The 14,448-nt window shown below is 41.0% G+C and overlaps 2 protein-coding genes across 9 annotated transcripts in view; both read right to left on the bottom strand.

Annotated features, from left to right (window-relative positions):
- Positions 1-8,921, bottom strand: part of LOC146512719 (MAGUK p55 subfamily member 3-like) — a 30,516-nt gene extending 21,595 nt beyond the window's left edge. For 3 of the 8 annotated variants that reach the window (XM_085170167.1, XM_085170168.1, XM_085170169.1), the window contains exon 1: positions 8,655-8,920. The gene's annotated coding sequence lies outside the window, so the exon portion shown is untranslated. Of the gene's footprint in view, positions 1-8,654 lie in introns of all 8 variants that reach the window. The other 5 variants (XM_085170170.1, XM_085170173.1, XM_085170174.1 and 2 more) reach the window with 2 other exon arrangements.
- A 1,611-nt stretch (positions 8,922-10,532) lies between these two features.
- lrp2b (low density lipoprotein receptor-related protein 2b) overlaps positions 10,533-14,448 on the bottom strand; it is a 43,221-nt gene continuing 39,305 nt past the window's right edge. The window contains exons 73-81 of the mRNA XM_085170748.1: positions 14,255-14,342; positions 14,031-14,095; positions 13,744-13,906; positions 13,092-13,155; positions 12,835-12,966; positions 12,422-12,511; positions 12,153-12,236; positions 11,970-12,017; positions 10,533-11,609 (exon numbers count right to left, since the gene is read on the bottom strand). Coding sequence (XP_085026874.1) covers positions 11,598-11,609; positions 11,970-12,017; positions 12,153-12,236; positions 12,422-12,511; positions 12,835-12,966; positions 13,092-13,155; positions 13,744-13,906; positions 14,031-14,095; positions 14,255-14,342 — 746 coding nt within the window. The 3' untranslated portion in view covers positions 10,533-11,597. The remainder of the gene's footprint in view (positions 11,610-11,969; positions 12,018-12,152; positions 12,237-12,421; positions 12,512-12,834; positions 12,967-13,091; positions 13,156-13,743; positions 13,907-14,030; positions 14,096-14,254; positions 14,343-14,448) is intronic.

Below are 14,448 nucleotides of genomic sequence, written 5' to 3'. Positions count from 1 at the left end.
AAAACATCATCAGAAGTCTATTGGGCCACATTTAAAACAAAAATAATTGTTTTTTTAAAGGTAGAATAACACTTCTCCGACTTCAATCCCCAACGTATGTGGCAAGGACTCCAGACCATTACAGACTACAGGACCATCAAACCCTTCCCCACATCCTCTGATGTCTCCTTCCTCAACGAGCTCAACTTTTATGCTAGTTTTGCGCAAGGGAATCCAACAACTGCAACTAAAGCAGAGGGGACTCCAGACCACCAACCACCGACTCTCTCCCCCACCGATGTAGGAGCGGTGCTGAGCAGGATTGATGTCCACAATGCTACAGGTCCTGATGGGATCCCCGGGCGTGTTCTCAGAGCGTGTTCTGGGGAGCTTGCAGGAGCGCTGACAGACAGCACAGGGGATGCAGTCTCCATCGCACTGCACTCTGTCCTCTCACACCTGGACAACAACAACACATACTCCAGGATGCTGTTTATAGACTTCAGTTCAGCGTTCAATACAATCCTCCCCTCACAACTCATCAGGAAACTGACAGACCTGGGCATCAGTGGGAACTGATGTGTAAATGGTTACTGGACTTCCGGACCAGCCAGCCCCAACATGTCCGGCTGGATAACCACTGCTCATCTACCATCACAATGAACACCTTTGTACCACAAGGCTGTGTGATGAGCCCTTTCCTCTACTCACTCTTCACCCATGACTGCAGACCTGCCGATGGTTCCAACACAATCATTAAGTTTGCAGATGACACCATGGTGATTGGCCTCATGAGGCCGATGAGGCCGCCTACAGGGAGGAAGTGGATCGTCTGGCTGAGTGGTGCGACACCAACAACCTGCTGCTCAACACAGAGAAGAGCTCATCGTGGACTACAGGAGGAATGCTGACCCACATTCACCCGTCTACATTAAAGGGACGGCTGTGGAGCGTGTGAGCAGCTTCAAGTTCCTGGGAGTTCACATTTCCGAGGATCTTATCTGGATGACCAACTGCTCCAAGCTGGTAGAGAAGGCTCACCAGCGCCTCTTCTTCCTGAGGACTCTGAGGAAGAACCACCTGTCCTCAGACATCTTGGTGAACTTCTACCGCTGCACCATCGAGAGCATCCTGACTAACTGTATAAGAGTCTGGTATGGGAACTGCTCTGCCTCGGACCGGAAGGCATTGCAGAGGGTCGTGAAAACCGCCCAGCGCATTGCCGGAGTACCACATCCTGCCATAAATGACATCTACAGGAAGCGGTGTCTGAAAAGGGCTCGGAAAGACCCCAGTCACCCATCACATGGACTCTTCAAACTCCTGCTCTCTGGGAGGCGCTACAGGAGCCTCCGGACTAAGACCACCAGGTACCGGAACAGCTTCTTCCCTACAGCTGTCAGACTCCTGAACTCTGCCTCCTGACACCTCACCCACATTAAACTCATGGACTGAACACACACACACCCATAACGGAACACACGCACACACACACAAAAACAAACAAATGGCCAACTGTACCATCATACAGACAATAATAAGATAAACTGAACCACCACTCACAACCGCTAGCACTTTATATAACCTATGTAGAAATTAGTCACATGTCTCACTGATCTAAACTGCATTACTGTAAATTCTGTACAGACAATCATTCTGTAAAATAATAATTATAGTTCTACAACTGTTTATAACTTGTATAGTTTCATATTTCTATCCTGTTCATAACTTGTACACTCACTACAGCCTGTACATACTTATAATTATAGCATATTCATAACATAACTTCATACCGTGTACATTGTAACATACCCATATTAGACCCATATTTTGTACCCTCATACCTATAATAGACCCATTCTTGTAATATATCTATATTATTGCTAAAGCACTTTCTGGATGGATGCAAACTGCATTCCGTTGCCTTGTACTTGTGACATCGGCAATGACACTAAAGTTGAATTCTATTCTATTCTATTTTTCCTTTCAGCAGCAACATTTCCTTCGTGTTGGAAATGACAAAGTAATCCTGCAGCAGTTTCTTGTGGTTTTGAAGGCTGGCAAATCAACCCGCCTCACATCGACAAACACACCCCTGACGTTCGACAACAAAAGACAGAACCGCCTGATCAGCACAATGACAGTGAAGCAAGCCATCAAGCTCTCTTCCAATTTCATTACGGTTAAGATGCAGAACTGAGATCTATCACGCTCGTGAATTTGCCTCGTTACTGCCGATTATAATTACACAAATCACTTACAGCTATTGGGGGATCATTTCTACTTCTGGTAGAGTTTTTAAAAACAATAACCAATTGTTTTTTTGTCATCTTGTGTCTCATATTCTGACAAATTAACAATAGTCTTGGGTTCATTATTTGTCACGTTCTGTCAATTCTTTGTCACATTTCTCCCTGATAGGCTGATGAAAACATACTCGCTGCCAAGGAAATGTCTTTTTTGGAAAATGCTGATTGAAGACAGGATGGCGCTACGCCAGAATGGCAATTAGAATGAACCGCCACGGCACAAACAATCCTTCATTTGGCTGGTGACAAGTGCCCATGGCAGCCAGGCTGGGGCTATATTTGAAGTGTTTAAGATGTAAGATTTAATTGGACTGCTGAGTGTTGTTGAAAACAATCTGCTTTGAAAAGCGTTAGTAAATATTGTAAAGTGAGCCTCTTATTTTGCCGTGATCAGCTGAAAATGAACGCCATTACTAATGGTAACCACGGTGCATTTTCTACCACAGTAACACACTCAATCACATGATGGTCACCTGTGTTTGGGAGCAACTTTAAGTTTAATGTCTCAAAACAAATAAACAAACAAAAAAAGGATATTTTAATCTGCCACATAGGCCACAGCCAGTCGTTATTGCTCATATGAGAGAGGTGGTCTAGCTCTGGCTAAATATAAACGCACTGGAGACTTTGTTACACCTGAAACCCCTTCACTTTCAGAAATCCTCATAGGTGCTGGAAACATTCCTCTGAGATTCTGATCCAAATTGACAAGATAACATCACACAGCTGCTGCAAATTTGTTGGACACACATCTATGACGTGAATCGCCCCTTCTACTACATCTGTTGGTTCAGATTTGGTGACTGTGGAGGCCATTTGAGTGCAGTGAACTCAATTTCATGATCCAGGAGCCATCAGAAGACGCGTACACTGTGGTCCCAAATAGATGGCATGGTCAGCAATGTTTAAATGATGTGCGGGTGCTTAACTGTTGCTCCAAGGCAGGCTGGATCCATGCTTTCATGTTTATGCCAAATTCTGACCCCGACCATTTCAGTGTTGCAGCAGAAATCATTGTCAGACTAGGCAGTGTTGTCCAATCACCATTGCCTAATTTTGACGAGCCTGAGCAAACTGTAGCCTCAGCTGACTTTGATGACCCTGGTGTGGTCTTCTGCTGCTGTAATTTGTCTGCTTCAAGGTTTGACGTGTTTAGAGATGCTCTTCTGCATACCATGGTTTTAACAAGTGAGTATTTGAATTACTGTTGCTATCAGCTCAAAGCAGTCTGCCCATTCTTCCCCGTCCTCTAGCATCAACAATACATTTTCACCCAGAGAACTGCTGATAACTGGATTTTTTTTTTTTTTTAATCCTAGTAAAAGTAGAAAGTGATCTAAGTTCTCAAATAGAAAGATATTAAAGCACCAGCCCATTTACAAGAGATGTAATATCGCTCCCTATCTGAGTAAATCTCCAAGTATCCAGAAGAGTGCAAATACACAGCACCTAAGCTGAAGCACTGCTCAAGCCTGACATGCCCCTAGATCGCTCCTATGATTGTCCCTCATTCAGGGTTGAGCCATAGCAGGTTGGCAGCAGACTGGAGCAGTTGGGCAGATACCCTAATCTGCCGTCACTGTTTGTTTTCCCCATAATGAAACTTGACATGGGAATTTCCAAGTCAATTAGATGGGATTTAGAAAAAAAAGAAAAAAAGAAAAAAAAAACAATGAACAAGGAAAACATTATCTGCACAAAATGTAGACCGTGTTAAAGAGGCATTTGAAACTTTCTTCAAAAACAAGAATTGCATTTTAAATGGCACTCACCATGCATCAAACTGCACAGACACAACGTCGGACTAGTTTGCTGGACTGAGCAGTGCCACCAGCAGCTTTCTTCCCTCCCAGGTTAACATCCATACGCCTGTACTGTGGTTAAGTACTTTTGTACCACTGTACTCTGACACAGCTCATGTACAAATGTTCATTTTGTGGATCAATAAACTGCAGAACACTCACATGTTTGCACAGCCCAACTCTGTCCTATGCTTCTGTCGTTTGCTGGTTCAAAACACAGTGTCCTCCTCAATTTGATGACCAACTTAATAATTAACCTTAATACATCACCTCACTTCCTCTGGGGTTTCCTGCTTTTCTTCAGGCCTACGCTCCACTTAACTCTCTCTCTCTCTTCAGTTATGAAAGGCTGGCGAGAGCTTAAAGCCGACATCTTTCTGTGCCTTTCATTCACTGACTGTCTTCTAAATACGAAGGGTTCCCACTGGCCATATGGTGGTATAATCTAGCATCTTTGATTGAAGTTGGCAGTGCTGACAGCTGCGTGCATCACAGAGGATTTTGGTGAATACAATGAAGCACTGAAATGGAAAACTCAACAGCAGCAGGGATGTTTCAGGGAAAAAACCCAAAAACAAACAGCTATATCTGAGGTGTACTGATAGAAGGTAGAAGTAAAACGTTCATTGTTCCAAATCTACTTCTTAATTATTGTTATTAGCCTAAATTAATTAACAGTATTTTGATGGGTTCTAGTTTCTAAAGCTGCTTTACTCTATTTTATGTCTCTCCATACAGAGCTTTGGCTTCTTTATTCAAAATAGTCCCTTGGAAGCAACATGCTATGTATTTGCACTTATTTTCTGACACTTCAAACAAAAACCAGCTGAAACAAATTCTGTGATTTCAATTAAATTAGGTTTAAAAGAAAAATGCCACATGGTTGAAATACAGAGGCTTGGGTTCTCTGGCTCGGTTTCTCCTCCTTCCTGTCTAATCTTCACAGCTACAGTGTCCAATAAAAGAAAAATGCCCCAAAAATCATCTTTAAAAAAGTGAAACCCAGAGGAGCCAATTCAAATAGCCTTCAGGCCGAGGAGCAGAGCTGAGGATGGTGCGTTTCTGTTTTTTAGGCCACCCCCTCGCCATAAGCCAATTTTAGCTAAATTTGTAATAAAGTTTTGAAACTGTCAAGTTATAAACGGGAAAAAGCCTCAAAAAGCCTTTTTTTATGTTAGATTTTTGATATCTACATTTATTTAGTGGGGTTTAAGATGATCAGCAACAATATGAACCAACACCTGGCAGCCTGGAAACTTAACATAAACAGCCATCTTTGCTGAACACAAACTTAAAACCAATAAACTACCAAGACATGATACAATTCAATTGCATTATATTTATACAGCACCACATCACAACAACAGTCACTTCAAGGCTCTATACATGCACTGTTGGTAATCAGCACCTTTAGACTAAGCCAGGTGAGCTGTTTTCCTGTCTTCCAATCATCCTGCTCAGTAACAGTTGGGTAAAGACAGGTGACTGCACTGAATACTTTCAGAGACAGAATTGTAAATAGTTGCAGCAAACAACAGGCTGTCCAGAAACTGAGCATGCAAACCTTCAACTCAACCCCCTGACTTTCGACTGCACAGCTGCTCACTAGGCAGCAACCAGTCTCCAAACAATCACAGTCCAACTCACACTGACTGCAGTCACTCTCATATGGATTTCTGAAAGTTTGCAAATAATTTCAGACTAAACGGGGCTTCCAAACACTCTGAATTCAATCTTAGTTAAATTGAAATCCTGTTTTTGCAGCAGATGACTTAACTAGTTGCAAACTGCTTGAACCCTGGTTTTACTTTCATATAAACACTTAAAGGTTGCCAAGCACCTGTGTCATTTTGCAGTTTAGTCACCATTCTGCAGCAACTATGTCACTATTTATGTTGGAATTTCTGCTTCAAATCTAACAAAATCTGGTTGGGATGAGCGTACACAGATAATATGAAGTTCTGTGTATGTAGATGGCAACACATTTGCAGCAGATGGCAACAGATTTCCACAGATTTATCACAAACAAATTGCATGTAGTTCCAAGTTGACACATTCAATCACAGATTGATGTAATAGTAACTACATCTTATTGCCATTTTATCTCCCTAAAGTTGTTTTGAAAACGCCTCCTGACTGGGAGCGGTCGCAGACCTGATTTCCATTTTCTAACCAACCATTTGAAAGAGAGTGAGATTGGAAGTTCATTGCACAGAGTCAGAACAAATCATTGTTTACCCCGAATGTAGCAGATGCTAAACTATCAAACATTGAATACAAATATTTTCCAAAATGTCAATGTTTAGCTTGTGAGTTTTGTCCAACCACACCAGTTGAGTCCTTGCTCATCTGATTTGCATTTACATGAATGGTTCACGCCACTACTGAACTAAAACACCAGAACAACCTCCAGTTGAGTAGTGGAGTTACTTCATTATGCTGGCATTGTGCTGGGAGAGCTTAACCTCATGTCTCCGTCCTCTCCACTCACACACAAACATGTATGCATGCCACCTGCTTGCCAAAATCATTTGCCGTTGGATGGGTCTCGAGAGAGCTGGTGGAGGGGGTGAGGTCACCAGTACACTGCTGATGCCATCTGCCCACCCCTCTGTGTGTGCAGCCCATCCACCACACACACACACACACACACACACACACACACACACACACACACACACGGCTGACCTGACATGTCTGGATTTCACAGATTTCATTCCAATATCCATTTGAGGAAAACAAGTTCCCCGCTGTACATTTTGAAAAAAAAAAATCTCATAACACCCAACAGCAACAACTAAACCATCTCTAAGGGTTGCTTTAAAGTGGATAAACAGTATTATAGTTCTGCATTCCTAAAAAGGCTAATTCACACTATAAAATTGCTTTTTTTCCCCCCCTATTGATTTGTAGAATGTAAATGCAGTCTGGGATTCCTTATTCCCTTCCTAACTACACAACTAACCGCGAAATCTAGTTTAGATTTTACTTGTGCTGGTACAGAAAAAAAAAGAGAAGATGCTGGAAACAAAATAAAACGTAGTGCAGAGAAGGTCAGCAGCCAGACGGCTCTTAAGAGGCTTATGAGAAGAACATCACCTCAAAACACCTTCAACACGCCCACTCTGAGACGCAGCAGGATCAAGGATCAGGCTGTCATGCCCTTGCAGCAACAGGAGAGCAAATCTGGCTCCTCGCCCGGGCAGGGAAGCCCAACACTTGACACTTTAGCAGTTTCAACAGCCGAGTGGGTTCCCGATGATGTGGTTATTTGGTGGGGAGCCAAAAAGTCAGAGAGTTGCGACTGATGACTGAAGAATAATGATTTGTGTAAATGCAGTGGAATAGAAGGCTGTGAAAGGGGACACGCATGGGCGGATTATAAGACAATAGGCCTCTGGGCACAAACATGCAAAAAGCCCTCCATAACAGCCACCACCACCTAAACACAACCTGAAAAGGCACCAACGTTGCCCGTTTGTGATCCCTTTGGGTCTCCTTTTTGTATTGTGGTAATTTTACAGCCTGTCACTGTGTTCATCTTTTCCCCCTCTCTGTGGTTGTTGCATATGCGGAAAAAGTTTGGGCACGTCACACCTCTTTGGCCTCGATTTGTGTAAGTTTCGCTCGTTTTTGTTCATTTTGTGGCCTTTTTGCATAACATTGTGTCACTTTGTAGTCTTGTGCAGTCATTCACTTCAAACAGCTCAGGCTTAAGGGACCCAAGGGATCATCCTGTTCAGTAATCCTTCCATGGGGACACCAAGTGAAGCATGTACGCCTACAACATTTTTACCTTTTTTTTTAAAAAAAAAAGGTAGCCTTACCAATAAATTCAGGTCTTTCATATTAAAAAATGATTTATTTATTTTTTTACCTGAAGAAATGGCAACATCGCTGTAAACAGAAAAAGAAATCCTTTAAGCCCCTACATGGATTTCAATAAACTGGTGCGCAGTTTCCCCCCTTCAGTCCTTGTTTACCAAAACCACCATCTATGACTCCGACCTTCATTAAGTCTCCTGGTGCTTCGGCTTGTCCCGAAAGCCAATAAAGCCACGCAATAGATTCTGTCCTGCCCTGCAGCAAAGCGTGACCAGACCACACATAAAGGCTGAGGTCACCTATCACACCGAGCCGTCGCTTCCCGTTTTTAATTAAATCAAATTTGAGAAAATAAACTAATAAATAAATAAATCTGGGAGGTGATTTAGTCTGAAGAGAGACTGGAAGCACTTCAGGCCACTTTCCTCTAAAAGGGGAGCTGTCAATCAATGACAGGTGATTCACACCCCTCATTAACATGCGGTACAGCCAGGCAATCCACATGGTGTTACTCAGACATGTGCTTGCAAACCTAAATCTGTTTTTTTTTTAAAACAAAAAAAGAAAGAAAGAAAGAAAGAAACCCAAACAAACACGAGTTTCACTGAGCTTTTGGCACTAAACGTTTTATTGATGGCTAACGCAGAGGGTTGCATAAACCATCCCTGGAGCTACAGATGTCTGTGTCGCTCCACACGCGCGCAGAGGTAAGTCAGTCCACATTAGAAAGCATTCTTACCTGCTTGAGGCTCCTCACAGCCTCAGCGTGCACAGCTCCCCTCCTTCTATCTCGACAGCGCTTATAATACTCCCTGCCCCGTTTTTCTGTTTCCCTCTTCCTCCCTCTCTCTGTATTTCTCTCTGCTCACTCCGTCTCCAGCTGACTGGCACACATTTGCTTTTATTTCTCTGCTACACCCAATATATCGCTCAGTGAGCCTCCCCTTCCCCCTCTGTCAGTCAGTTTGCTCTCATCAGCCCTCTCTTCTTCTTCTCTCTCTCTGCTGCCTTCAGGTGATCCTGGTAAACGCTAAACTCCACCGCTATTCGCATAGACTCAAACGCTGAGCTACTAATTTCATGTCTATGAGGGGATTCACACACCTGTACGCGCCCTAAGCCACTCTGATCAATAAATCTGAGGTCTGTGATCATTACTGTAGCCAGACTAGAGAGAGTGTGTGTGTGTGTAGGTGTGTGTGTGTGTGTTTAAAGTGGTCTTGACTATTAGTTCTCCAGGCTTTTCAAAAATTTTATAAAAAGGTTTTCTTTTGAAATTAATTGCTTTTTTCACTAATTTTCAGTCCAGTTCTTGTACCCGACCATTCTCAGAGGGATGTTTTTGTTATTTGTTAAGACACTTAACACAGAACTATGAATCATGCCAGTGTAAAAAAGCCACCTAACTCTGTGAACCATGCTGTTTCTATGCCTAATAGACAACTTGGCAAAAAAAACAAAAAAACAGTTTTAAACTTCATCTTGAGGCACTTTGTTACTTGTGGCTTGTCGCAAAACTGCATCATTTGTTTTTATTTCTTTTGTTGAATCAATGAGAAATGCCAAATGCTGCCAAAACGCTATCAGGTATAAACTGGACATATTTTGGCTTGATGTGCAGTGTGTCCTTAAAAAACACTGAGGAATCTGGACAGGTGGAGGATAAAACAAGATATGGCAGGCCTATCTACAAACTATCTACAGCACATGAAGAGTATTTGAAAGTTACATCCACATTACACAAGAACTGGACTGAAGAACAGTGGCAACAGTTTTCCCAGGTCTTATGGAGTAATGAATCCAAATGTGAACATTTTCATTCATCATCAATATGTATGGAGGAGGTCAGGAGAGAGTTTCAACAAGAGAGTCTCTACAGCCATTTGTAAAACAAGGTGGAGGCTCTTTCATGGTTTGGAGCTACATTTCGGCCAGTGGTGTTGGCGATCCTGCCAAATTTGAAAGAATTATGAATGTAGAAAAGTACCAGGTTCTGCTCCACCATGCAATACCATCTGGAAAGTGTCTCATTGGCAGTGGCTTCAATTTTCAGCATTACAATGATCCCAAACACACTACGAGTGTAGTAAAACCCTACCTGGACAGTAAAAAGAATCACACAGTGGAGCACTATCAGTCATGGATTGGCCTCCCCAGAGGCTGGACCTCAGCATTATTGAAGCAGTGTGGGATCATGTTGATAGTGAACAGAATAAAGGGCAGCCGACATCCAAAGAAAAGCTTCAAATGTCCTTCAAGAAGCCTGGAAAGCTATTCCTGAATACTACTTAAAGAAATACCAAAAAAGCATGACTAAGAGAGTTCAGCCTGTGTTGAAGAATAAAGGTGTTCACACCAAATATTGACCTTCAGGCTCGTAGCTTAAATTATTAAAATAATCATTAAAAAAAGCAAAAGTTGGTGTTTCCATGTGACCTGTAGACTCATATTAACACAATCATTGAATCATGAAGTGAATTGATGTTGTTCTGGAATGTCTGTCATCAGTTTAGGTATTGACTGTAGTAGAAAATAGTGAGAAAACCTATGTTATATATATATATATATATATATATATATATATATATATATATATATATATATATATATAATGTAATTAACTTAACATTTCCATTTTCACCCTAGTCCAACAGGAAAAACAAACAAATTCAACAAACTCCCTTTTAAATGGTTTTTGTTTCAATTTTACACACCAACTTCTTTCTCGCTATTTACCACAAGTGGGTTTATTATTTCTGACAGCCCATGAAGGCAGCACTGTTTGCACACATGCTGTTAGCTGCATGCCCCTTTGGTTTGCCCCTCCATCCATAGCTATTCATCCCCTCCCTCTGTGCCTCCGTCTCTCACTGAGCAGTACAGACTACACACTTTGGCTGACTCTGGCAGATGCCTTGTGGGGAATCAGTATTATGAAAACAGGGATTGTGAATCATCACAAACACACTGGTCACAGCTCTCTGTTCGTACCGCCCCATTGTGCTTTCTCTGTTCTCCACTCTTTCTGCCCACTTGTTTTCCCCTCTCTTTCACTTTTCTTTTGTCCCAGTGCTCATGTGGCCGGCCTAGTTGTTGCAAGCTCATAGACCTTGATGTGTTCAGACACTCATGACAGTGGGGCAGAAGACGAGCAGAGTTATCGCAGTTGCTCTGTGATCACTCTCAAAACTGTCTCTTTGATTAAAGAGATGACAAAGCGTTTCATCCTGGTTCACTGGGCCAGATACAGTAGCTGGGAAACGGAGTTCTGTTGGAGATGAGGGAGCGGATAACACCAGCAGGATCCTCCTGTGATATAATTGCCAGAGAAAAGCATACTGTGCATCCAGAATGGAGCGAGTACCAAAAACACATACTGATGATAATGGCAGTTTTATTACATAACTTTCTCACAATTTACAAAAAAAAAATACAAACTTTTAATTATTAATATAATATAAGTTTACAAGTTTTTACTGAGTTTCTTAAAAATTATTGAACAAGTTTCTTATCAGTTATATTAAATCATGTTTATAATAGTGCTTTTTTTATTTATTTATTTTTTTTACACAAATAGCTACCATGAATTTAAAGCCGGTTAGTTTTTGACTTTCTCTGATTTGTTGAGTGAGGGTTTTAGTCCTGAAACAAGGTCCAGTCTAGTCTCAGAATCGGTAATGTGTTACGGGTCCTCCTGGAAGATCAAAATGATTATTTTAAATGGAGAAATTAAATTTCAAGTACCCAAAATGTCACAATTTTTAATAACAGAAACAACAGCAACAAAAAAAAAAGTAATGTCTGTCATTTAGACTGCAATTTTTTCTTGAAGCATAAACATACAGCTCACTAAAGCCCGTTTACCATTAGTACCTACTCGGATCAAGTTGACTTGGATCGACTGGTTTTCCATTACAGTATTATAGCTCCCACTAAGTACTAAAGGTGGTGCAGTGTCCTGGGTTTGTGTGCTATCCTGTCTAATCTTTCTCAACTGTCCCATCAAATAAAAGCTAAAATGCCCACATTCACCCTTTGTGCATCCTGTGCTCACCGTGTATGCAGGGTTTTGGAAAGATGCAGAACTCTCATCTCCATTTGGCTGAAACATATGCAAAGGAATTTTTTTTAAAGCAGGCCCATGTGTATGCAGATGATTGCAGATTCAGATCCCGTCATTATTTGCTTTCAGCTTCTAATGCTTGAATACTATTCTGACATCTGTCTTTGTGGATACCTGCGTGCTCGAAACAGCTGGTCGTGCAGATGTGATGTTAACGTCTTCTACGCCAGAGCCATATGCTGGGATCCCAAGATCCTCCTAAAAAAATGCAAAAAGTAGAAGAAGTTTATAGGATTAAATAAACAAATAAATGATCACCACACAATAAAACAAATAAGACTATCAGAGTGAGATTTGAAAGCAATTTTTTAAAGTGTTCAATGTGTTACGACTCGCTCAAATGAAACTAATCTGCAAAGATTTGTGATGAATGTGATGGCAACCTCGATGGAAACTTCAGGCTTGGAATCACTTCCTATGCGTTCAATCACAGCTTGAGCCTCTTTCCCATATAAGGGATTCTCAACAAACTCCTGATGGAGGAAAAAAAATGGGGTCATGAGACCGAGCTCATCAAAATATAAAACCCACCAGATCACAGAGCAGCATTTTAATACAAGAATATGATGCTGAGGAAAGGTACTTTACTTTTTTTCATTCAGTTACGTAACACAATAAACAGCACATACAAGATTTGCACTACGTTTATATTAAAGCCTTGAAATGTAATTTATACACAAAGTCTGAGCACAAGAGCATAATCCATAGGGGAATTGTTAGACGCAGACATGAAATAAAAAGGAAGAGAGAGGAACCAATAAAGTCCACAGGAGAGCAGCGGTTGTTGTTTACTCACCTCATTTGTTGCCATAAGAGCGGAGGTGGCTTTAGGCAAGTTGTTGGAAGATAGCGGTTCTCCACCTTCATACGCTGGGTTCTCAAAATTCTTCCCTGATGTCTCCACCGTGAATACGGACGTACAGGGGACCTGACATCACACAGCACACATTAGCGTTATGGATCACCATAGACAGGATAAGAAAGTATAATCTGTATTAAATCTCACAAAGCATTTTTAAACAGTTAATGAATATATTTTGTTTTGCTACTGACCGCCTCTCCATTCTGCAGGCCTTCATTGTCTTCTCTTTTCATGCCATTTTGGGTTGAACCATTCCTGCAAAGTATTATTATTTGGATGTAAATATCATACTAGCATGTTCTGATAATGCTCTGTCAACAACCTTTAAATGCAATGAATGGATCTGCTTTTATATTCATTTTTATTCGGAGGCCTTACAATGTCAAAAAGTGCTATTGAATATTGAATAAAAATGTTAAAATATATCAAAATGAAATATGAATTCATATTCTTATTATTTTAATATTTGTAATAAAATTTTAACAAAAAGTGTGTATTTATCATTGTTGTGATTTTACTGTTTATTTACTTTCCCATTTGATTTTCAGTTTACTTATGAATTTCTTTATTATTAAATCTCATCGTTAGACCACCACGCAGTGTAAGGTTTGTGGAACTGGTGCTCAAAATTAACAGTACCGGTAATTACCAAATTTTTAAAAAATGTTTATGTAACAGTTAATCCACCAGTATGCAAAAAAAGCAGAAAAAAATATTAAACCATATTATTATTTTTGATTAAGATGTCAGATTAGAGTTTTTTTTACTTTCATTCCTGAACAGAAAATCAGTTTTAGTGGTTGAATGTTACACTTCATTAATTTCTGACTTTTCCGATCTTACCTGAAGTTTGGAAAATTAGGCATTGATGGCATACTGGGCATTTTGAGCATGCTTGGCAAGTTGTTCCACAAACTCTCGGCCAGATTCGACTTCTTCTTGGCAGCATAGACCAGAGCAACCAGCAGAGCCACAACCGCCACCGTTACCCCGATGGCTATTCCAACTGCCAGGGAGGGACAGAGGCAGGCAAGCAGGCAAGAAGTGACGTATGAAGAAGCTCGTTAGAATTAGAAGGACATTTTTATTTTGTTATTATCTTATTTTTATTTAATTAAAATCAAACATACCTGACGATGCAATCACATGGAACACGCTTATCTCGCAGAAATCTCCTTTCCATTCTGAAGGACATCTGTACAAAAAGCAAACCACAAACATAACAGTTCCAACACTGCCAATGGTTTAACTTTATTTCACTGACATTACATTAACATCAGCATTAACACAGCAATTTAATCCAATGTTTTATTTTGACAGCTGGCAGGAAAAAAAAAAGGAAAGACAATCTTACATGCAGAGAGCCTTGTTGTCATCAAAGTAGCAGGTGCCTCCGTTTTGACACTGGCAGGGAGGCGGCATGGTAGGTGGTGGATCAAACCCTGAACAATCATAACATTGAGAGGTTTTTACTGTGCTATGGCAGGCAAACAATCATTACTGAGACATCAGTACTGATGATACGGTGTAGCTTAATTTAGTCACTTT

This window comes from Neolamprologus multifasciatus, chromosome 8 (assembly GCF_963576455.1).
Source record: "Neolamprologus multifasciatus chromosome 8, fNeoMul1.2, whole genome shotgun sequence".
In the NCBI taxonomy this organism is placed as follows: Eukaryota; Metazoa; Chordata; class Actinopteri; order Cichliformes; family Cichlidae; genus Neolamprologus; species Neolamprologus multifasciatus.
This window is presented reverse-complemented; position numbering and strand designations above follow the sequence as displayed.